Source organism: Pseudonaja textilis, chromosome 6 (assembly GCF_049901715.1).
Source record: "Pseudonaja textilis isolate UNSWEBS1 chromosome 6, rPseTex1.2, whole genome shotgun sequence".
Lineage (NCBI taxonomy): Eukaryota > Metazoa > Chordata > Lepidosauria > Squamata > Elapidae > Pseudonaja > Pseudonaja textilis.
The window spans coordinates 32840109-32865814 of record NC_141995.1 but is presented as its reverse complement, the minus strand read 5'-3'; the positions used below and the strand labels follow the sequence as shown (position 1 = coordinate 32865814).

Here is a 25706-nt window from a genome sequence, read left to right as displayed (position 1 = left end):
TCTTTCTTTTAAATTAGGGCCGCTTAGCCTTTGGAAATCATTATCTGCCTCAGACTATATGTATTAACTTTGATGATGCTTCCTTAACTTATACCACAAAGCCACCTTCAAGCCATCTGGATCAGTTTATGCACATTCTAAAAGGAAAACTGGAAAATGTGAGAGTTATGCTTGTTCCAAGTCCAAGATATGTTGGTCTTCAAAATGATGAGTATGTATTATAAGTTAAAACTACAGAACATATAATATAGTAGTGGGGTATCCAACCATTTGGGAATGAAGGAATCTTAATTTACAATTCTAAGGAAGTGTCATGGATGTCTCTATAACATGATGGAGGGAAATGAAACTTGCCTTATTGAGTGCTTGCCTGTATAATAGGCATAATTTTTGGAACTCCTAGCATTATTTTGGTTTTTTGATGGTTAATTTCTGATTATCCCCTTGCAGAGGATAAATATTAATTACAACCAAATATTTATTATCATGGCCAGGGCATATTGTTTAAAAGAATAGTGCTATATACTCTCAGAATGCATCTATGTTTTATTTTAACAGGAAACTATTAATAAATGACTGAAATATAGGACAGGATAAAACTTTGAAAGAAAAAATTAAACCAATATATTTAATTTCTACTGTGAAAGTTTTTCAATTAAAAATTTAGTTTGGCTACAACAACTTTCTCTACCAAAATTCAATAATTTTAGGAAGTTTATCATGTTAAAGTTCAAAAATATATGCTTTCAAATGATTTGAATAAAATCTTTGAAGCAAATAAAATAAACATTTTAATTCAGCATTAATTTAGTTAATACTAGAAAATGTTAATATGTTTATCAATATGTTACTATTGATGAATCAGGCAACAACATTTTGCATCAGTCTGAGCATGAGAAAAATGCAGATTTTTTATCTTGCCTGAAAACCTTTTAAAAGTTCTTAAGTAAATTAACCAGAAACACAAAGGCTATAACTTAACTTTTAATAGTCATAATTTTTCATTATAAGTCTTGTGGCAGTCTTCTTAAAGACTGACATATGGATTGTAAATTTCCATAGACTAGAATCCCACTGATAAGTGCAATATTTACATTTTTCCTTTCCATTTTTTGTTTCTTTTTTATAACAGGCCTCCAAGATTAATGGGAGAAGGTTTTGTTGTGATGCAGTCAAATGATGTTGACATCTATTACTATATGGATGAACCAGGTATGTGTGAATCTTCTCATTTAAATGTAATAACAATTTTCAAGATCTTAGGGTTTTTTCCATGTTTTGAACTGGAAACATTCCTAGAATAGTTAACCTTTCCCTTTTACAGAGAGTACTTCTGCCCATTTTGATTCAATTTAGTCTTGCTTTTTAACTTAAAAAAATGGCTTAATTCCTCATCATGGATTGGTACCCAGTTTGACTGTATCCTAAATATCTATAGGCTATTACTAATGGCCTATAATTATTGAACAATTAATTTTAAATCGTTGAATTATTTGAGTTGCTACTGTGCAGTGAACTGCACATTTCAAACTTTACTAGCTGATCTTAAGTAAATTAGCTCACCAGCCAAACTATCAGCTGTTTTTCCCCCTCAAAATCAACCCTTCTGGAATTTTTTATAATTATGCCATTATCAGATTACGTATGGCATTTGCTAATGTAAAACAGCAGGAATTGTTTGATAGAAATAGTAGCAAAAATACATCTAAAATTTGATTGCATGTCCATATTTCAAGACGGTGTAACAGATCTAGTTTTTTTCTTCTGTGTTTTTTCCTTTTTTACAATTGGAAAATATTAACCAATGTAGCAAAGTACTGGATTTAGGTAAATGTTGATTCTCATGATGTCTGGGAAATTCTTAAGTTTCTTACAATTCTGGGTCAGTACAAAATATTTCAATACATTTTGTTAGAATTTTTGATAGTATCTGTATATATCTGGTTTTTAATTTTAGTAGATTTGTAAAATATCTGTTGATCCTTTATGTACTTGGTTCTATGATCCATTAGTGAAGCCTTCAAGTTATGAGTTATTTGAATATATATTATGGAAGGAACTGTTTCCCAAAATATAGGTCTTGTACCAGAAGAAACTGATGAAAGCAACGAGGGAGAGACAAGTAATGAAGATAGCAAATTGCAAGACTTACCACCATGCTGGGGATTAGATATTGTTTGTGGCAAAGGAACAGACTTTAATTATGGACCATGGGCTGACCGGAAAAGGTACTGTTATCATTTTTTAAATGACTATGCTAGAGAAAGTGAGGAATGTGGAATAAAGTTCATGTAGAGATGTTCTGGTCATTCTTGTATATGTAGAACAGAAAAACAATTATTTCTTCAAAAAATATTTGTTCCCGATGTTCTTAGAAAACTTCTAAAATCATATAATGGCTTTCTAAAGCTAAAACTTACCATTCCAGTGACAGAACACCTGACAATTTTGAAAATGAAATCCATTTATTAATTAGGTCTGTATTAGCTTTTTTCAACCTGTTTATTTTGGATGAATTCTTGAAATAATGTTCAATTTTTAGGCAACCCCTTTACAAAAATAACAAGAAATAGGAAAACTTCACAATACAATTCACTTCTGACATACATGATCCACTTGTTACGTTTACAACAACAGCAAAGTAGCAGGCTAACAGATGAATTGCAATGAATAAAAATTCCCACTACTATGTTTGTGTTCATAAATTTCATAGTTAAAAATGTTTTTTTTTTAAACACAATCTCCTGAAGAAACCCAGGATTCCATGGAAACTGTTGAAAAAATAGATGTTAATCCAGAGATAAGGCAAATACATGTCTTATATATTTAATAGGCAAATATGCCTCTTCGAAGATTTTGATTGCAGGATCTCATTTAGCAACGTAAGGTGATCTTTACGAAGGACTAGATGATCTCTCTCCCCTCCCCTCCCTGTTCATTTCACAGATATTTGCTTACAGGATTACTTACTTAATGCCTTCAACAATGGCAGAGCTTCTGATGCATTGGAAAAGTTCTTTAAAATTCAGGAAGGTACTCAGAGATATGCAGCTGTGTGAAAAGGTCCTGCACGGTTTACGGTTTATGACATTTTTTGGATAGGCCATTGATTTTATAATATTTTATGCTAACTGCTATGCAGATATTATTATATTTAAATAAATACTGGTGGTTTTTAAGTGAAAAGCATAAGCTTTTTGCAATTTGGTGCTGTTTGGATGGGGATTGTGAATTTTCTTGCATGCTTACAATGACTATGAAAACAGACTAATTGATACATACCCAGTAGCATACATGTTGCAATTACTAAGGCCGATGGTAGTGTTTTGTTAACATTTTTATTGTTTGTGGCCTGGAAACGACCGTTTAGGTAACCAATCATGGTTACTAAAATGAAATTTGCCAGCCCTTATTGCTTATCACCAGGTGGCATCGCTTCGGCATAGACTCTATAAGCCTTTGCACGTGATCTTTGGTGACAATATGATGCCAGGCTGCAGTAATGGATTCAATCAGCTGCTGCTTGGTCTTCAGATGCTTCTTGCTTATTTCATGACCAATCTTGGCCCATAGGTCAAGATTCATTATTATTAATATCATTATTAACCAATCATTTGACTATACTTTTATTCATTCATGTTTTATGAAATAATCATATTTTACTTAATTTGTTTTATGACAGTTCATATTATCATCCCAAATCTATCCTAGAATCATTTTGTAGATATAATAAGAAAAGAATACATCTTTATATATTTATTATTTTCTAAAAGTCTACAAATTTCATTACTATATTTTATTGTCTAACCATTGATAGAAAAGATCCCAAATTTTATAAAATTGTTTATCATCTTGTTCTCTAATTTCATATGTCAATCTACTCATTTCAGTACATTCCAATATTTTCTTAATGATTTCCTCCTGTGATGGTGTTTTCTCATTTTTCCAGTTTTTAGCAAATACAATCTGAAGCCGCTGTTAATACATTTACAATCAGGTATTTCAAGTCTTTACTATATATTTCAGGTAAAATTCCCAATAAAAATATCTCTGGTTTCAAATCTATATGTTTTTTTGTCATTTTTTCCAAACACGTGTAGATTTTAGTCCAGTATTTTTTAGCATCTGCACAAGCCCACCACATATGGTAATATGAGCCAGGTGTCTGATGACATTTCCAACATTTTTCGGATTTATTCTTGAACATTCTTGCTATTCTTGTTGGGGGAAAATGCCACCTGTAAAACATCTTATACAAATTTTCTTTATATGCTGTTGACATTGTCATTTTATAATTTTGAGACCACAATTTTTGCCATTTCTCTAGATCAATCCCATATCCAAAATTCTTCCCCCAAGCAATCATAGTTTCTTTAACTTGTTGTTCTTCTAGTTTAATTTCTAATAAATATCCATACAATTTTTTAATTCAGCTTTCTTAATTGAGTCAATTCTATATCTCTGTTCTTGCCATGTGAACATTAAACCTTCTGAAATCAGCCATCTATAATTCACCTCTTTTTTAAGTAACAATTTGGTCAAGAATCAGTATTCTCTTCTCATTTCTCTCACTCTTCTGGGTACTTGTTTCAAGACCACAATCTCCTTATCTTTGTATTTCAATGTTTTCTTTCTTGCCACTTGCACTATTTGCGTTTTAATGGCTTTCTTTGTAAATCTGATGTGAACTTCTCTTGGTAAGCTATTTCTCATTGCATATCTTGTGAAGACTCGATAGACCTCATCTATTCCAGCCATCATCTTCTCTTCAGTTATTTCCAAAGCTTCAGCCAATATTTCTATCATTATCTCAGCTAGATTTTGTCCTTTTTCTTCCTCTATGTTTTGGAATCTAAGATAAAATTCTGATCTGTCCATCTCCCATCTCAGCATACCACTTTTATCTTGTTCAACCACAGTTAATCTGTTATCGATGTCTCCATTCTTCTTGTCTCTTTGTTTATCTTCTTCAGTGTTTTGGAGTCTCTCATCATACTTCATCATCATTTGTTGGATGTTCTCCCCTTTTTCATTGGTTTTCCCTGTTCTTTGTTCGATGTTCTCTATTCTCTTTTCAGTATTCTCTGATCTTGTTTGAATATTTTGAATTCTTTGCATAATCATCTGAAGGGTCACTTTTTCTTGTTGTTTTTCTTGCCTTAACATTGTCTGTATTAAACGTTGTCCTCCAGACGGTCGAGAGGAAGAAGTAGAAGTTGAGGAACCAGGAGCTGTTAATTTCCTACTCATTTCGAGCAATTCAAAATCTTCAGGTTCTTCTAGACCTTAATCCAATTGTGAAGTAACCAATTGCAGTTCCAAATAAAAATAGTAGGAAAAAAGAAGCCAAATAGTAATAATAATAAAAAAAGAAAAAAAATCTTCAGGTTCTTGTATACCTTAATCCAATCGATTGGTTAGATAACAATAAAAATTTAAAAATGAAGGAAAAGACCAAAAACACACACAAAAAAGAAAAAGTTGTAAAATCCTAAAAAAGGGGAAAAGTGAAGAATAAAAAGCTAAAAAGAGAAAGGAAAAATTCTTCAGGTTCTTCAACACCTTAATCCAGTTAAGAGGTCTCAAATATAAAAGGATGCATAAGAAAAAAAAAAGGCTAGAAAGATAAACCAAAAAAACAACAACAACCCCAATATGGAAGGTAGATGGAAAGACAAAAATACCAGGAAGGGAGAGAGAGAAAAAGCTACTCCCTTAAAAAGAAAAGGAAGGGAATCATTAATACTAAAGCTTTTCCTTTAAAATAAAAAGCAAGTGTAGAAATTTAACTTCCAAAGGCAAGAAAAAAAAAGACAAGTTCCAAAGAGCCAAAAATCCAAATAGCTATTACAAAAAGTAAACTGATGAGGAGGGGTAGCACAGCTTAGAAAAAATAAAAAGCACACTGCACTTTGTTTAATTATCCAAGGCTCTTGTTATAACTCTCTTCTCCAGAGACTTATCACCTTTTCTTTTCCTATAAGCTTTCATACCAGATTCCAGCTGTTGATAGAAACCCGGAAGAGTACCTGCAATAATACTTTCCCATGCTCTTCCTTCTATCTTATCAAATAGCAATGTCCCTGAAAAAAAGTCTCAGTTCTTTCTCAGCTTTGTCTGGTCAAAAGTGAAATAGAATATTTCCAAGCCTCTAGTTGGCAGTGTTACAAAGTTTCGTTTGCTTTAACTTTCCCCCTCCTTTTCCAAGCAAAATATAATAAGAATTAATTTAAAAAAGAAAAAGATATTTAAAAAAATAACTAAAAGGGAGCCTCTAGCCTAAAATATTACAAAATCAAAAAGGAGAAAAAGAATGGATGAAAGAAGAGAAAAAAAGCAGTTCAGTTTCAAAATATAAGATCATGTGTAGAAAATCCAGCAATGAGAAAAAAAAAATAAAGATATTACTTTGACTTTCCTGTTTAAAATCGCCGCTTAATCACTTCTGTCAAAACTTTTACAGATTCTTTCTTTTCCTTAGGGTGTCCTTTCAAATCTTAGAATAAAGGAAAAGTTCTCACCAAACCGGCACACTCTCTCTTTCGTTTCGGAGCTGTCCCAACTTCAGCAGCTTTAATGGCTGTATCTTTGCCGCTGGCAAAAAGAGCTTTTCCTAGATCTACCAGGGACTTTGCGGTAGCCCTGGGATCGACAGGATGCGCTCTTCACTTTCACCGTCTCTTTGGGACGGTTTAGATCCGATTGGACTGTCCAGGAGCAAAGATATCGGCAGCGATCTCAGACCACCGAGATCGCATGCCGTATCGTCATGACGCCAGCTCCGCCCTCCCACAGCCTCTGTGCATTTTGATTGGTCAGCCAAAGCTTGCTGCTGATTGGCTACTTGGATCATAACATTCTCAAAAATGCAAGTTGTGTTTGTTTTAGCAGATAAACCCACTCAAAAACTTAGAGAGACTTTGGTTATATTAATAAAAATTATGCATCTCAATCCGACTACAGAAATTTTCATCAAAGTACTAATTTTGCATGGTTTCTATGAATGAAAGTTGATTAAACATGTAAATACAGCTTAAAACTGAAAGCGTGCAGGACTTTTTCACACAGCTGTATCTGCCTTGAAAGTAGTCCATGTTGAACTCTATAGCATAGTCATACATGAGGAGCTGACAACAAGAAATGCTTTATGACATTTTGTAATGTCATAAAATGTTTTATAAAAATTGCTGAATTTTAATTCCATGGGAGCATGGATCCTGGATTTTGAAAAATTTTGAAATTCTGTAGTTAGCACCATTTGAAGTACCTTGTTCAGAAACTATTGCCTTACAATATACCATTTCATCCAATTAAGATTACACGGTAAGAGGAATTTAGTAGTGTATAGAGATTAAGTGGTTGATGAGGATGCATGAAACCTGGCTCATTCATTCATGGGAAATTTTTTAAATGTAGCTTGATCCTGAGGTAAATTTATATGCATGTAGAGAATCTGAACCATCAGTGTTGTTCTTGTATAAATTTACTACAGAAAATATTCATAAATGATTGACATTTGTTTTAGTTTATCTGTTATTCTTTGGATTTTTCTTTTAGGGATTGTTTGTGGAAATTTTTTTTCCCACCCGATTATCAAGTAATGAAAGTTACAGAACTTCCAGTTCCTGGGAAGCTAAGACAGATCCTCGCTTTTGAGCTACGTATGAATATTATTGCAGATGCTACTATTGACTTGCTCTTTACAAAAAATAGGGTAAATAAATATAACTTAGCTAGAAGCTTGGGAAATTAACCCTAGTTGTTGCAACACATGTATTATTTTCTGTTAAGTTTTTTATAAATAATATTTTTATAATTTACTTTTGGAAATATTGAAAATAGTACAATACAGAAAGCCTTATTGGAAAAAGTATAGTTAAGCATACCTTCATATTTGAATATTATGTTTTTTGAATTTTTTCCAACAAATCTGTATTTTTAATTTTGTGTACATGGTATAAATGTGTGTATATTTTTCTTGATCAAGATATTTTTTTCTGCACCCAAGATAATGCTTCTTATCAAAGTAAACAAATATACCAACACACAAATATAAAGAGACATGACTATTTTCTAGTTTCCCCAAAATGTTAATCCATATTCTAAGAAAACAATGTTTTTCTTGAAATGGAGGAAATCTGTCATACTATAGGAAGACTCACTTGAGTCAGTTCATTTAAAAAATTTTCTTGTTAAGGAGAACGTAAAGCCTTCAAGCTGAGTTTGATCATAGTGACTGGGATTTTATACACACACACACACACACACACACACACACACACACACACACACACAAGTTTAGATACCCTGGCAGAATTTATGATTTCTTGGCCATTTTTCAGAGAATATGAATGATAGCACAAAAACTTTTCTTTCATCCATTGTTAGTGGTTGCCTGAAGCTATTATCAATCAACTGTGTTTACTCTTTTTAAATCATAATGACAACAGAAACTACCCAAATGACCCTGATCAAAAGTTTACATACCCCAGTTCTTAATATGGTGGATTGCCCCCTTTAACATCAATGACAGCTGGAAGTCTTTTGTGGTATGTGTGGATAAGGCTTTTTATCTTCTCGGATGGTAAAGCTGCCCATTCTTCCTGGCAAAAAGCCTCCAGTTCCTGTAAATTCTTGGGCTGTCTTGCATGAACTGCACGTTTGAGATCTCCCCAGAGTGGCTCAATGATATTGAGGTCAGGAGACTGAGATAGCCACTCCAGAACCGTCACTTTATTCTGCTGTAGCCAATGACGGGTCGATTTAGCGTTGTGTTTAGGATCATTGTCATGTTGGAATGTCCAAGTATGTCCCATGTGCAGCTTCCGGGCAGATGAATGCAAATTTTCCTCCAGTATCTTTTGATAACATACTGCATTCATCTTGCCATAAATTCTGACCAAATTTCCTGTGCCTTTGTAGCTCACACATCCCCAAAACATCAGCAATCCATCTCTGTGTTTGACAGTAGGAATGGTGTACTTTTCTTCATAGGCCTTGTTGACTCTTCTCCAAATATAGTGTTTATGGTTGTGGCCAAAAAGCTCAATTTTGGTCTCATCACTCCAAATGCCTTTGTGTCAGAAGGTTTGAGGCTTGTCTCTGTGCTGTTTGGCGTATTGTAAGAGGGACACTTTGTGGTATTTGCGTAGTAATGGCTTTCTTCTGGTGACTTGACCATGCAGCCGATCTTCCTTCCAGTGCCTCCTTATTGTGCATCTTGAAACAACCACACCACATATTTTCAGAGAGTCCTCTATTTCATTTAAAGTTATTTGTGGGTTTTTCTTTACATCCAGAACAATTTTCCTGGCAGTTGTGGCTGAAATTTTAGTTAGTCTACTTGACTGTAATTTGGTTTCAACAGAACCCCTCATTTTCCACTTCTTGATTAGTGTGTGAACACTGCTGATTGACATTCTCAATTCCTTGGATATCTTTTTATATCCCTTTCCTGTTTTATACAGTTCAACTAACTTTTCCCGTAAATCCTTTGACAGTTCTTTTGCTTTCCCCATGACTCAGAAGCCAGAAACATCAGTGCAGCACTGGATGAAAGATGCAAGGGTCTGTCAGGAGTCCAAGAACTCATTGACCTTTTATACACACACACTAATTATAAGCAAACAGATCATAGGTGAGGATGGTTACCTTTAATAGCCATTCAAACCCCTTTGTGCCAACCTGTGTGCATGTTATCAGGCCAAAATCACCAGGGTATGTAAACTTTTGATCAGGGTCATTTGGGTAATTGTCATTATGATTTAAAAAGAGTAAACTCACTTGATTGACAATAAATGGCACCAGCCATACACTAACCATGAGTGAAAGAAAAGTTTTTGTGTTATCATTCATATTCTCTGAAAAATGGCCAAGAAATCATAAATTCTGCCTGGGTATGTAAACTTATGAGCACAACTGTACACACACACATACACAAACACACATACACATACACACACACACACACACACACACATATACATGCATACATATATACATATACATATACATGCATACATACATACATACATACATACACCCACGCCCACACCGTGTTTTCCCGAAAATAACCCCTAGCCTGTTTTTTAAAAGCATACTCCTAATATAAGCCTTACCCCCCAAAAAGGCGGACAATCCCAACACTCAATGCAGGCTGCAGGCAAGCCATGAGTCACGAAGATGAGCCTCCCGTGGCCAGCTGCCCACTCTGTCCCACCATCTTATGGCTTGTCTGCAGCTTGTGCGGTGTGTCCAGATTGCGTGCTTTCCCCCACCCTCTGCCGCCATCTGCTGCTTGGACAGGTAATCAACTCACTTGCACTGCATGAGCTGTGCAGCCCCAGAATGCATCAACTAAGGGGCTGGTGGGCTGCAGCTGCTGCCGGACAATGCCAGCCCCTGTGTTCTCGCCTTTTTTGTGCATGCCGGGGTGGGGCGCCCAGCCAAGCTGATCACCCTGAAATTGTGTATCCCCCCAAATAAGCCCTAATGCTTATTTTGGAGCCCCCCAAATTATAAGACCAGATCTTATTTTCAGGGAAATAGGGTAGACATATCTATACATGTATATATACAATATACATGTATATGTATATACATACCTATAAATATATACATACATACATACATATACAGTATATATACAGCCATACACACACACACACACACACACACACACACACACACACACACACACACACACAGAGAGTTTTGATGGAAGACTATGGAATGGTTTACTGTTGTTTTTTTTCCAGATTTTTGTCTCTTCATTCTATTTTACAGCTTTGATATGTTCAGCTGTGTTATGTATTCAAAGGACACACTATATTTCTCCGTTCTGTTTCAATTTTTTTTTTTACTTTTAATAATTTGTACTATATTTGCTGTCTTTAATCTTTACATATGAGGGTGATACAGTAGCTTGAAACAAGACATCATGTTAATAAAAGTAATTAAACTAATTCTGAAATTTGTTTGCAGGAAACTAATGCAGTGCATGTAAATGTTGGAGCAGGTTCTTACTTGGAAGTTAATATTCCCATGACTGTCACTGAAAATGGTAAGTAGAAGCAAAAAAAATTTTTTTTGTATTCTTTGTGGTAAATTATATTGAATTAGTGACCCTTACATATTGATTAGCATTTTGAAGAGAAACATAATCCAAAACAAATATTTGTTCTGTTTACTAGGTTACTCTCCCACTATTAAAGGACAACTTTTACATATAGATGCTACCAGTAGTATGCAGTTTCGGACTCTCTTAGAAGCAGAAATGTTAGCTGTAAGTAATACGTATACTCTCAGAATAATTTCTGTTGTATTTGTTTTCAAATGATTTCAACAGCCAGTCCAAGTGATTTTAGCTATCTCCTCAATATATATAACGATATATTTTCTTGAATAATATTCACAAGAAAAAAACACAGTCAAGATTAGAAATTTCACAAATTTGGCACTTGCATATAAATAGTGTTACTTGATTACGTGGAACTCTCATATAAATTACTGTTCCTAAATTAAATGTTTTTTTCTCTCTCAGTAACTCATACCTGAGGAGGAGCCTGTTGCAGATTTACCTGCAATCTCATCAGGGTAGACTGGAAATGCTATCAGGAGGGCTCTTCTGCTTGTGGATTTTTGTTTAGTATTCACATATAAATATTTCAATGGGGCCTTTATTGAGCTACATCTTTGGAGACTAAATATGCCATGTTGCCTGTTACAGTCATTTAATATTTCCTGAATAGTCACATATCTTTCATGGATGGAAGTAAAAAGCTTGATGTGGTCACTTCAGAATAGTTTCAATCCTTACAAAATAAAATCATTGTTCAATGGGTTACTTACAAAAGGAAATCTCTTTGTTATCAACGTATTTGACAATTTCAGCTAGATGGTTTTGTATACGAGTAATTAACAGAAGGATTTGTAGGTTAATAAACAGGAGTTATATGGGTCTCTGTTTTATCTTTGCTGTTACAGTTTTTGGCTATGAATTATACATTGTTAACAGTATCTATTTTTTATTTTTATTTTTTAGTTTCACATTAACGCCTTTTATCCCTGCACATGGAACATGCCACAACTCTGGCAGACTGAAGTTGAAGTATATAAAGCTACTTATCATTTCATATATGCTCAAAAAAACTTCTTTACAGGTATTCTGGGTCATGTATAATTTGTTCTTTTCAATTATACCATTGTCAGCATGATAGAATATTAAGATTAATATGCTATCACACACTGAAGTAACATATTCTCTTACCTTTTAGACTTGATTGAAGATTGGTGTAGTGACAGTTCTCCTGATATCTACTCATTTGTTCCCTATACATGGAATTTTAAAGTAATGTTTCATCAGTTTGAAATGATTTGGTCTGCAAATCAGCACAATTGGATCGATTGTTCTACAAAGCAACAGGAAAATGGTGAGAACTCTTATGTTGTAAAGTATGCATACTAAATTTCTTCTTAAAGGTATTTGAGCTGCTTAACATGCTTAAATTATTATAATTATCCAAAAGATCGAACTATATTTAAATAAATACCACCTGAAGATTATCCCAGGTCCATTTAAATCTGGAACTAGCTAATAGATTTAGAAGTAGTTCGCTCCCCATGGTGCAAAGGGCAACTGGACTTTCTGGTACCAACACCTTTGGGACATTGTATGCCATACTGTATGCTAAATAAATAAAATATGTGATTGTCTGACCTCTGTAGATGCCCTACACTAAATAAATAAATAATAATAGAAAAAAAATCTCCTTTTTAAAACTAAAGCTCCCAAGCTACTTGTCATTCCATTGCTTCTCAATTCCAGTACTAATACAGCAAGACTTCCGCATTTTTTCTTAATTTTTCAGATGAGTATTCTAACACATGATATTTTTTTTGAAATTTTAGTGCTCTCATTTTAGTAAGTACTTTAGTTAAATATACTTAAGTGTATTAAGAAGCATACTGAAACACTTTTAATGGTGCTTATAGAATAGCAAATTGCCTTTATAATGTCATTTTGATAAAAATAAATATTTGTATGATAAATTTATACTTGATGTTTTTCTCCTGTTCTCTTTTAGTTTATGTGGCTGCCTGCGGAGAAACATTAAACATAGTTTTCTCTTTGCCTTTTCTTGACTTTGTTCCAGTTACATGCAGTACTAGATTCTCTTTAAGGGTAAGTGGGTACCTTTATCTTCAAAATAAATTGCATTTGTTTCCATAATAAAACAAAAAACAAATAAATTGGAAAAAAGAAATTTGACAGTATATATTCAAGCAGGACCTTAAGAACATGAACAATTATGTCTAGCAGGAGCAAAGAAAATTCTGGCTCAGATGTCATTGTTTAATTGCTCATGTCCCACTTTTGAATACATGCTATCAATTTTCTCTTTTTTCAATTTTTCTTTGTTACTGGATATATAAGGCAGCTCACATCAAAAACTGACACCAGTCATTCATCTTACATTGTCTTTAAAAGTGGTTTTATAAACTATGATAAAAAAATTTATATTAATTCAGTATTTGTGCCATTAATCTTACCGTTAAATATATAGATCCAGTAACATTTGCAATCTTGAAATTCAAATCAAATATAAGAGGTTGACATTTGGAACCCTAGGTTTATTCTGTATTATACAGATAGAGTACTAGTATAGTCCTTTTTTGAAAAGGTAGATTCATTTTAAAAATATTTGTTTTTTAAATACTTCAATTATTTCAATAGGCTACTTAATTTTATTGTATGTTATGCAATTGTGGAAAATACTTGATAATTCTTTCCCAAGGCATTGTAATGGCTCCTTCCTTCTATTTAAAAATTGAAAATATTTTTCTTTTGTTATGAGTAACTATCTTTCTTATATAAATTTATAATGTATTGTCATTTTCCTAGATGTCAACAAAATGCCAAATTTGTCACGACTGATTATGAAATTATAGAAATTAATGATATTAATTAAAATAAATTGTCTACTTGAAAGATAACTAAAATCCAGTAATGTCTTTTAACTTCTAAGAGGTATTAGTTACCTTCCATTTGTTTTATTATTCACAAGAATAGATGAAGTTATACATTAAAAGGAAAGAGTCTGCTCTATGGAATAAAGAATGGTGGGTGCCATTTACTTTTGCCAGTTTCAATTTATTTCATGACAGATTGGGATTCCTTGGGCAAAAGAAATAAGATACACCAATACTTTTGTCTGCTTCTGTATGTTTTAAATATAATAGATTATAATATGCATTATACTGTATTTTCAGGGAGATGGTCTTGATGTTCACTTACTTCTTCCTGATTGCCATCCTAGTAAATACTCCATGTTTATGTTAGTGAAAGATTGTCATTTTAATAAATTAAATCCTGAGTCTTGTGCTCCTGCTGATAGTCAGAGTGGTCAGAAACTAAACAAGTCCAGATGGAGGAACATGACTCAAGAAGAGTAAGTTTGGTTTCTCTTACTAGAATGTCAAAATATACAAGAAATCAATGTGTAAATTAATAAAATAATTACTACATAGACCATTCTTTTTGAATAGGGCTGGCTGGGTTGAATGCTGGACAGTACCAAGTATTATGCTTACAATTGATTATGTATGGCATCCAATTTATCCCCAGAAGGTTAAGGAACATTTGATTCAATCATGTAAGTTTGTTTCTTTTTATTCAATGTTTTAAAATGCAGAATAAGCTATTTTGAAAGAAAAATAACCAAGGTAGAATAAATCCAAACGCAGTGAAACTTGGATTGAGAGCCACACTTTTCAGTTTGTGTAGCTTTCTCTATGACAAAAACTTGTCCTTTCTATCTTCATTGGTATAAAGGTAAATCAGAGTCAATGGCTTAAATTCAAAACTATAGACCACCTAGTTCATTATGGATCAATGCAGATAATCCTTGCTTACCAATTTCCTCATTCGGTAACCGTTTCAAATGACAAGGATGCTGAAAAAATAACTTTATGACCAATGCCCACATTTAGGATGTGTGCAATGTTCTTCAGTTGTTATAAATCCAATCTGTACCCTGGGGGAAAAAAACCATCCAGGCACGGGACAATTTGCCTATAGAAATTTCTTGGGTTTTTTTCCTACCTCCTCCTATGTCACAGAATGGAGAGATCTCTAAGGGGGTGATGTTCCAAAAATAAGATAGATCCTTCCACCCAAGGATCCACCCCCTGGGAAGCCCATCTGAGCTGTTAGGGGAATGAATGATGGCCATTCAGTGGAGCACCTCCTTCAGTCTGCCAACATTAGGTGGGACAAGAGGTGGCTCTGTAGCCACTCGCCAAGTTGTGGCCCTTCACAGCCTCCTCTTTGTAGTCAAAGTTTTATTTGCAGTTGCCACCATGAAGGCATCATTTTTTAGCCAAGACAAATTAATAGCTCCTGTCCTGCCAAATGGGAAAAGCTGGCTGGGATTCCAGGTAGCATGACTTAAACTAGTAGGTCAACCTGCCTGCCAATGCCTTCTCTTTATAAGTGCACCAAAGTGGAGACTCCAGCCGTATGTAACTTGGAATGTCATATGGGGCATTGGGATACTTTAAAATCAGGGCTGGTCAGGAGAAAATATGCAGGATCTAAGGGGCATCTTTCCAAAGCAGGTGTCTAATCTCCTCCATGGCCAAACAGAACTAAGTTCTCAGGCAGAGAGAACAATGAAAGCTATCTTGTTACTCCATTCAGGGCCTGCATGCAATGGCTGCAGCCCTGTTCTTCATCACCTCCCCTGCCTTCTAATACTTATATTGAATCAGATATTCCCCCCTACAATATGCATGTCTGGAAGGCCACCGTTTCCCTTCCAATCCAAACATATCTACCCTACCCAGGTTGGCAAAGTAGAAATATAAATATATGATAAAAATAGTTTTAAATATGTTTCATTGTAAAGTACATCTATGTGCCATTGCATGAGAAGTATTGGAGAATTGTATCAAACAAAGCAGATAATCATACCAAAAAAAAAATATGAGGAGCAAATTCAAAATCATTACATTTGTGACTTTAATATCAAACATATAAGATCAACTTTTCATTCTTTCTCATTTCTAAATATACCACATGATAAAGTTATTTTGTGCCTGCGTAAAATTGTGAAAAGAAAAAGCATATAAAACATACCCTTATCGTAGTTTTCCTTAATTTATTACTCTTTAGGGAATCTAGAGCCTTAAATACTATTATGCTTTTTTATTGGACATGTCAGTTTGAATTATTTATTATTTAAAAGAAAATCTTGCATTTAGATCTTAAGGTTAGTTGAGAAATATAATTTAAAATAATATAAAACACCAACAATAAAACAAATTACATAGCTTTTATTTTCTTCAGATTTGTTAAGTTTGTTTGTTTTTTAAAAAAAAAACAGAATTTATTTTCACTAGTACACTGGTGAAATATTACCAATATTCATTTAATTGTTTTATTTTTTCATTTATAAAGTGTCAGAAATGGAAGAAACCATATTATCTGCCCAGCGACCATCACAGAAAATGGCAGATAGAGGAACATCTCCTTCAGCTTCTTCCCGTCTTCCTATTGACCCCTCTGAACTTCCACCTGACAAACTTCGTGTAGAACTAGAAGTTTCCCCAGATTCCCAGATAACTTTATATGGACCACTTTTAAGAGCATTCCTGTCCATAAAGGTATTATCTGTCCCTGAATCGTAAAATATACATGGGCCTTGTAGTCCTATTAAAAAATCTCCAACCAGCCTTCCATTTTGTGGTATCCTTCAAATGTGTTAAATCGTAATTGTACATTTCTAACTAGCACGAGAACAGAATCAAATGTTTCTAAAGCTGCTGTCCATAGGGTGGACAATTTTAAGGAGAGCTCCTAGTTTACCAACAGCTGAAATATTTGATTTGTTCTACTCATCGCCCCCAGCTTTCCAAATATTTAAAATATTTAGAAACCTTCTTAATTTCTAAAACATTATCAGTGTTTGTGGTAATCATACAGGCTATAATTAAGAAATGAAAATTAATATTTCTAAATCTTGCTATAGGAAAGCTGTACTAAGGTGTAAAGGATTATTCATTTATTTGTATCCCATCTTTATTATTTTTAATAACTCAAGATGGTGAACATATCCAATACACCTATTAATTTTATATTATTATAGTTATATTTTATATTGTTATATTGTTATATTTTATATTGTTATATTTTTCCTTATAACCTATTTATATTATATTATTTCAATAAATATTGTTAATTCATCCCACTAGGAAAATTATTTTGGTGAAGATGATATGTACACTGATTTTGAAGAAGTCATTTCAAGCCCTGTACTATCTATGTCAACATCTTCAAGTTCTGGGTGGACAGCAGTTGGAGTGGATGCTGGCAAAAAAGAGTGTGATACATCACTAAAACAAGTTAATCCTCTAACTTTACGCCCATGGGATATTACAGTGCTTGTTAATGTGTACAAAGTTCATGGGCGCCTGCCAGTAGTAAGTATTATCAGTACCTTATCCCTGATTTTAAAAAAATGTGTTCATAACTAGAAATACAGATTTCCTATGGTTGGCCTATGAACATGCTAGATTTCATCCTTAAAAACATGTGGAAGGGTAGATATGTTTTCATTCTGCAGTGGATAGGCAGTGGTTGAATGATGGTCCTTAAAAATCATTACAAATAGCCCTCGCTTAATGACCTTTCTTAACCTGGTAGTTGCACCAGGTCCTCAAAGTTACAGTCATTATAGTGCCCCCATGATCACATTATCAAAATGTGGATGTTTGGAAGCCTCCTTTCACATACCATCACAGGGTGCCTTGTATAGAAGATATAGCTTGCTTTGAAATGTAACAACTTGAACATGAAAAGTGTATCGATAAAAATTAGGAAGTTCTCAATTTGGTGTGGTGTGTGTTGCTTTTTAAATAGAATTTATTTATGGAACGTCATATATAGCTGTCATTCTTGCTGTCTACATAATGTACCTTTGGGCAGCTTCCTTCAATGCCTCTTACATACATTGTGCAAGGATCTCATCTGTCATTATTAAATGTACAAATAAACAATTCCTTATCATTGTTGGTTCCTTTCTAATAATATCCTCCCTCTGATACAGAAGTGTCTTGGGTACATAGTCTTTCCAATAATTTTGTTACATTATAATTTTTATTGTGGTGGAATGAAATGGTAAATTACTAATTATGATTAATTTAAGGTTAATTTAATTTACATTGATATTTGACTTAATTTAAAATTAAATTAAAATGAAATCAGTGTTTGTCCTGGTTCAGGACAAGACTAATTTCTTGGTTTCCATGCATACTTGAGGCAGAAGTAAAATGAATTCCAGGCAAAAGCTGCGTTCTGATCTTATGATATGAAGTTTTATTCTTATTATAACTGAAGTTGCGTAAAAGTAGTTGCACGGTAATACTAGTTAGAATGGGATTAACTAGGCCTTTAATTCTTGAAGGTAATATATAGGAAGGATGCTTTCTTACTTCTTCTTCAGTCTCAGAACTGTTGTTTTCCTAGGTAAGAACAGTTCAAGAAAAATTTTCATGAGCAACTTAGCAGTACAATATAAAATAAGAATTATCCACTTTAAGTGATGTTACTTTTTGAAAAAAACTGTTATCTTCCAGTGTGACTTTTGCCTTTTTAATTTTGTATTTCATAATTTAACAATTTAAGAATTATTGACATTTAATTAAATGGTTATTGCTAATGTTAATATTCTGTATTTAGCATTGCAGCAGTGATGGCCCAGAATGTCCTACTGGTTTTCTGGAAAGATTATGTTTTGAGATGAAAAAGGGATATAAGGAAACTATGTTGCAACTTGTATTATCACCACTGAATATATTCTTGAATGATAGTTATCAGGTAATATTACTTAAAATACTTTCCAAGCTAGTTAAATAACCAGGAAAAGTGAACATAAGTAATTACCATTTTTATCATGCTTGAAAAGTGCTCCATTTAAGACTGTGAGCCAATTACAGTAATTCCAATTTCCATGATTTTTCTCCCAATGTTCCTTTGTAGTCAAATCATCGTTGTTCTAGAAAATCTTTCAACCGTCAAGAACAGATTAGTTTGCATGTTGTGCTAGCATGAGCAATATGATTTTTCTGTGGAATGACACCATTGAACTGAATTTACTTATCTGTTTTAGTTATTACATTTATTGTTCATCTTATACATATACACTCAAAGGTGGTTCCCTGAGTTTACTTTTTAATGTATATAGCCATAGTTTCATTTGACTTGTAGGACTTTATGATTTGCCAACTTGATTCATGGATGAACAAAACAGTAATTATAAACCGCTTGAATATTGCTTTGCATATTGAATGACATAATGACAATAATATAAAGCTGACAAAAGCGTTAGGGTTTACTAGCTGTATAGCACTAATCCCTATCAGCTTTCTTTCTTAACAGAGACCTACTGTGGATGAAGTACTTCGAGAGGGTCATGTAAGCCTTTCAGGTCTGCAGCTACGTGCCCATGCTATGTTTTCAGCAGAAGGTTTGCCTGTGGATAGTGACACTTTGGAATATGCCTGGTTAATTGATATTCAGACTGGGAGCCTGACAGCCAAGGTTACAATTCCACAGGTTTGTAACTAAGTTTCAGATTAAAATGTGTACATTGCTATTTTAACATATATGTTTTATGTATTAAAGCACACAGAGAGAAAAATTAATTAAAATAAAAAAAATGGGTTTTCTTTACAAATGCTAGATATTTGTGTAAATTGAAGGAGTTCAATAATCCAGCTAGGAATTTTTAGATTAAAAGAAGTTAGAACCATGCTTTTGTGAATATCTATTAAAATCTCATAATACTTATCTATATTTTCAGAATTCAGAATTAACTGGTTCAAATAACACCAAGGTTAGGGTCTTGGTTTTCACAGGACTTGTTTGGTCTAAATTGGAAAATAGATGCAACTATTTTTCTGAAAGTGAATCTATTTAAATCTGAATTAATTAGTAAAATACAGTATATGTTTAAAGTATTACTAACCTTGATTATTTAACTCCAGTTTCAACTCTTATTCCAGGAGAAATTTGCATATTCTGGATACATTTAAAGATATAAAACATATTTGGTAAATTCTAACATTCTAGTTAATTATTATTGCAAGGCCCATGTAATGTTTGCATTCAGAGGAAGAAAATGCCTCAGAGTGGCACCTGAAAACATGAGGAACTTTTTAGCAACCTAAACAAAGGAGAAAACTACAATTTTAGAAATAAAAACAGCTACTTTTTAGTTTTAATTCCATTTAGTTTTCTGTACTTACCTTGCTTTACCTTTTAACTCATTTCCATAATAATATTTTTATTTCTACCAAAATCCCTGCATTATCTGATTTCTTTAATTAATTATGCCTTTTTTGTTACTATGTTCTATGTTTTTCTTTGTATGTAAAGTATAAAGAAAAAGAAAATTTCATTTTCCCATCCACATTTTTGGAGCATTCATTCTCCTCTATGTGTTTTTTATTCTCAACCATAGTCTCTCTCACTTCATCCTTCCATGAGGCAACCTTTTCATATTTCTCATTAGCATTCCATATAATGCTTTTTATTTGGTTTCAAAATGATTTCACATCCTTTCTCATGTTCATGTTTGATCCATTCTTTTAAGAAGTTATCTTTTATAAGGAGCCTCCACAGTCTAGTATAGATGATACTAATTCATACTTTGCGGCATACATTTTTAGCTTTTTCATTTTTAATTACACAATTGTTTCTCTTCCATCAGCTCTACAGGATCAAATCACCGTCATCTTTTCCTTTTCTTTAATTTCATACCTATTTTTCTTCCATTTCCTTTTTTAAATTTACACTATTTGCCATTTGTTATTACTTATTTATTAAACTTATATGCTGCTCATTGTGGTTTGAGGCGACTGAGCAGCTTACAACATAATAAAACACATGGATATAAAAACAATTATAAATATAGAACATATTAAAATTACAAAAGATTAAAGCAAACTAAAATACTAGTTTGGAGCAGAAAGGTAGTACTGGCTTCTCTGTTACTCCATTAGACACCTCCAGGCAACAGTTTCAGGGTATGCCAAACTGATAGAGACAAATTTTAAGGCATTTCCTAAAAGCTAAGGGAGAGGGGGAAGAGGAACATGTATTCTCCACTTTAGAAATATTAATTCTCCACTATCCATATTTTCTATTCTTTTTCATTTGCGTAATGTAAAGATTGAAAATGCATCCACTCTCTTTTCAGAGTTCTAAAAACAATAGAATTAAAGTATTGATTGCACATACAATAAGTAGATTTTCATCTTGTGAAATGTTAGCTTCATGTAATGTCTTAATCATCAAGTTTCCTTTATATTTTTGCAATTTAATGGAGGTTCCTCTGTTTCTAATTTCCAAAGTACTCCTTTTGCTGTCGAAATATATAGCTCACTGTACTTGTTATAAAATATAGGATTTAGTTTAGTGGAATTAGTTGCAAAAACCAAGAACTGTGATCTTTTCAAAGATCCATATTCCTCTGAGTATATTTGATTTCTGTGTAGTCAATAGTCCTTATTTATTTGCAGATTGCATGTCTGTTTGAATGGGGACAAACATTTGTGTTTCATGTGGCATGTCGTGAGTTTCAACTGGAAAGACCAAAATCTGTCATTATATGTCAACATGGAATTGATCGTCGTATTTGTGAAGCGAAGGTAACAGCTTGCAAACTATATAATCTGGCTTTCGGAACAGTGGTTTAATGAGGATATACCTTATAAATATACAATTAGCAAGGCATTCTGCTTTTACAGTTCCATTTGTTGTAGAAGCATATGCTGTAATTATAAAAGATTCATAATATTTAAATTTATGATAAGGGACCAGATATTTTAACCTTGACTTCTGTTATTAGTGTAGACAAGTTTTTATCTGACAGTTTAGAACATTGTACTATAGTTGTATTATAGTACCATTGTACTTTTGTGTTTGTATTTTTATATCTTGTTACTATGTGAGCCATTGAGAATTACTTTGCTTGTAGCAGCATAAAAATATGTTGAATAAATAAATATGTAAATAATTTTATTGTTGCAATGCTTTTGAAAGATTAATGAAATTGTCATTTCATTAATCCTTCAAAAGCATTGCAGAAACAATAACTTCTATATTTGCTATAATATTTCTAGCATTTTATATTTTCTTTTCCCTATTTAAGGGTTTGCCCCTAATCCATGTAACTAAACTGTGGACTTCCAAAATTGGGCACAAAAAATCATGGCTTGTTTTCTGATCTTTTATGAAATTTAAGTCTCTCAAATCTATGTTTGTGAGTGCTTAATAGGGCATATTTGCAATTATGTGGATAAAAAACTCTTGAAGTGAAACAAATACCAATTAAATTTAAAAACTGTCATGTTGGTCTAAAAACCTGCAGGCCATGAACTGGTTTGTGGGCTGTTAGGAACCAGACCATGCAAGCAATGGGTGAGCAAACCAAAATTCATCTCCACATACCTGGGATTTGGGTTGTATCCGAAACCATCTGCACACACCCTCCCCCCGGATTTGTGGAAGAAAATTTTTCTTCTGAAATGGTCTCTGGGACCAGAAATGACCTGTTCTGGAACCACCTATTTTATTTTATATTTTATTTTACTTTATCATTTTATTATTTTATTTATCTGTCTTCTGGTTTAATAATATATCATAATTGAAATTTTAATTACACTTTAAATATTAATTATGTACAATTAAAATTATATATTTTTAAAAGTGTTATCACTATTGAATTTAAAGCTTAAAATGCTGAGAGTAAACAGCAACGTATTTCCTGTCTTTATCTCTCCTTTTTCATTTTAAGGAAATATTTAATATGCTCCTATATCTCTTTCATTGAAACATTTACTTTAATTTGCTCTTTTAAAAAAAAACTATGTCAGCAAACAGATTTGTGACTCTAGAAAAAGTACAGAGAAGAGCAACCAGGATGATTAGGGGACTGGAGGCTATAACATGCAAGAACTGGGCTTGGCTAGTCTAGTAAAGAGAAGGACCAGGGGAGACATGATAGCTGTCTTCCAATTTTTGAGCCACAGGGAGGAAGGGGTCAGGCTATTTTCTAAAGCTCCTGTAGGCCAGACAAGGAATAATGGATGGAAACTGAAGAAGGAGAGATTTAACCTGGAAATAAGGAAAAACTTTCTGACAGTGAGAACAATCAACCAATGGAACAGCTTGCCCTCGGAAGCTGTGGGAGCATCATCACTTGAGACTTTCAAGAAGAGATTGGATTGCAATTTGTCAGATGGTGTTGGGTCTTCTGCTTGGGCAGGGGGTTGGACTAGATGGCCTACAAGGTCCCTTCCAACTCTGGTTATCTGTTATCTGTCGTCTGATTTCTGTTGTATCTTTTATCAAAACTTTATGGATTTATACTCTTTTAAAAGTGTTCTCCAGTTCCTTTTTCTGTAACAAATCTATCTTTTTGGGTCCTTCCCAGTGTTCCTAATTCTTCTTTGCACAGTTGATTGTTTTGAAAGATTAGCTGAGGTTGGAGGATAGAAGAAAAAAATCACTTAACAAATGGAGCTCAGAGAATTGTGACCTGTTTTTAAATATAAAGATGGTTTCTAAGGGTTTGTTACATGGCTGCAGTGGTGGGAAAGGAGATACAGTGCTTACATTTAAAGGGAAGCATACTGATTAGTAGCATTTGTTTTAAAGAAGAAGTAGTATTTTTATGTTCCTGATTTAAAAAAAAATACTTTTGTCAGACTGGCGCATATTTGCAGAACCTTCATGCAGTGCAGCTAAAGGACATTTTGAGTTGGTGCCTTCTATAGGCTTAATATGTGATCAGGCCAGTAAAGTTTTTATTTTACTTTAAACAATATCGAAATACTCATATACTACTGGTGTAATTATTTGGCTTAGAAGAACAATACTGCTTTTAGCTTCAATTGCCTTAATATATCACTTTGTCTTTATTTGAAGTAAGATGAATACACGCCAAAGATAACATTTACTACTATCTTTCCCCCCCAAATCTTTAGATGGGTTCCATTTCTGGCCCTTGTCTAACATCTGATGAATTAAAATATGCTATGATCCGCCTGGCAGTAGACGGTGCAGATGTACACGTTGTTGAGCATGGTTGTGCTACAAATATAAAGGTAGTAGCACTTGTCTTACTTCACACCTTCATTTTTATATACAGGTAATCCTCAGATTACATTCGTTCATTCAGCCACTATTCAAAGTTACGATGGGCTGAATGAATAGTGCTTATGTCAGATCTTGCTTGTAATTTTGCCCTTTGCAATCACACAATCACACTTTCCGATATTCTTTGCCTGAATATAAAAATATATTAAAAAGTCAGTGTTTTAAAACAGAACAATTTATTTTCAGCATAATTTTAAGGGGATTTCTATAGCATATCTATTCTTTATATTGAATGTTATTCTTGTGTGTCGACATTATTATAGAACTAATTTTAGAGATCTTTGGCATAGGATATAAAATTGTTTTTTAATAAACAATTATTAACATTTATGTATAATTTGAAAACAAATTGTGGATTACACACATATAATTTGATTTATTAGTTTAGTGTGATTTCATAGGTGTCAACCCTATTTACAGTTTGAATTACTATCTTATATTAACAATTTTATTACAACTTGTACTAGTAAATAAGAAATTTAGAAACATCATGTTTTTATTACTGGGGAGTAAATATCCTATAGTAATTTGACTTGGTACTCTTCTAGGATTTCTCCTGATCTTTTACTTGAATTTGATATTTAGATGGGTGCTGTGCGCATCGCTAGTTGCAATCTCCACAACCAGACAGTTGGTGAAGGTATAAGTGCTGCCATTCAAGACTTTCAAATACAACAGTATATTGAACAAGCAAATAATTGCCGAACTAGTCTTCAACCTGCAATACTACGGAGGGCATATTGGTTAGAAGCAGGATCAATCAATTTTGGCCTTATCACTGCCGATGTTGCTTTAGCAGCAGATCGCCATTCAAAGCATGAAGCACAGAGACATTTTCTGGAAATTCATGATAGCAGAACAAAGAGGTAAGAAAAACAAGTAAAAAATAGTTTAGTGAAAAGATCTGTCAATGAAAAAATGGAAAACATGAACATTCATGATAGATTCTTCAAAAATGTAAGTTTTATAAATGTTCGATGCAGACAGTTGATTTCAGAATTTTTGTTATTATGCATGTGTGTATCTGTAGATATCTGTGTATGAATTTCTTTTAAAAATAGTTGTTATTAGAAATGTTTTAATATAGTTTCATTATAAGGATCTGACATTTTTTGACGTTGAAAACTTAACAGTGGCAGAATTTTATATATTTATTTTATAGTAGGGTCAGATCTTCTAAATCTATTTCTGGGAAATAAAATCTATTTAGAATGTTGTATCTCCAACATTTATTTCCCAAGAACTCAGTAAATTTGTTTTAAAGAATTTGGGTTGTTTCTATTGTTGAATGAATAGAAATCACTGTTGTAATAAACGCTTCTCGCCTTTGTTTCACCATTGCAAAAAAATGTGCAGCAAAGAGAATAGGAAATTTCCCTACGTCCTACACAATTGTGGAAGCTTATGACTAATCTGGTGCTTCCACAATGAACTGTGTTTGATTTTTGAAATAGCTAACTTCTTTTTCAGTATCTGAGCCAAG

General features: G+C 33.2%; 1 protein-coding gene across 13 annotated transcripts in view; it reads left to right on the top strand.

Annotated features, from left to right (window-relative positions):
* BLTP1 (bridge-like lipid transfer protein family member 1) overlaps positions 1–25706 on the top strand; it is a 140781-nt gene that overhangs the window by 29115 nt on the left and 85960 nt on the right. For all 13 annotated transcript variants that reach the window (XM_087936177.1, XM_087936180.1, XM_087936187.1 and 10 more), the window contains 18 exons: positions 18–211; positions 1133–1212; positions 2078–2228; positions 7558–7714; positions 10984–11062; positions 11193–11284; positions 12044–12161; positions 12276–12431; positions 13086–13183; positions 14272–14450; positions 14548–14654; positions 16460–16665; positions 17254–17481; positions 18740–18877; positions 19439–19615; positions 21583–21711; positions 24052–24171; positions 24809–25089. In XM_087936177.1, coding sequence (XP_087792303.1) covers positions 18–211; positions 1133–1212; positions 2078–2228; positions 7558–7714; positions 10984–11062; positions 11193–11284; positions 12044–12161; positions 12276–12431; positions 13086–13183; positions 14272–14450; positions 14548–14654; positions 16460–16665; positions 17254–17481; positions 18740–18877; positions 19439–19615; positions 21583–21711; positions 24052–24171; positions 24809–25089 — 2690 coding nt within the window. The remainder of the gene's footprint in view (positions 1–17; positions 212–1132; positions 1213–2077; positions 2229–7557; positions 7715–10983; positions 11063–11192; positions 11285–12043; positions 12162–12275; positions 12432–13085; positions 13184–14271; positions 14451–14547; positions 14655–16459; positions 16666–17253; positions 17482–18739; positions 18878–19438; positions 19616–21582; positions 21712–24051; positions 24172–24808; positions 25090–25706) is intronic.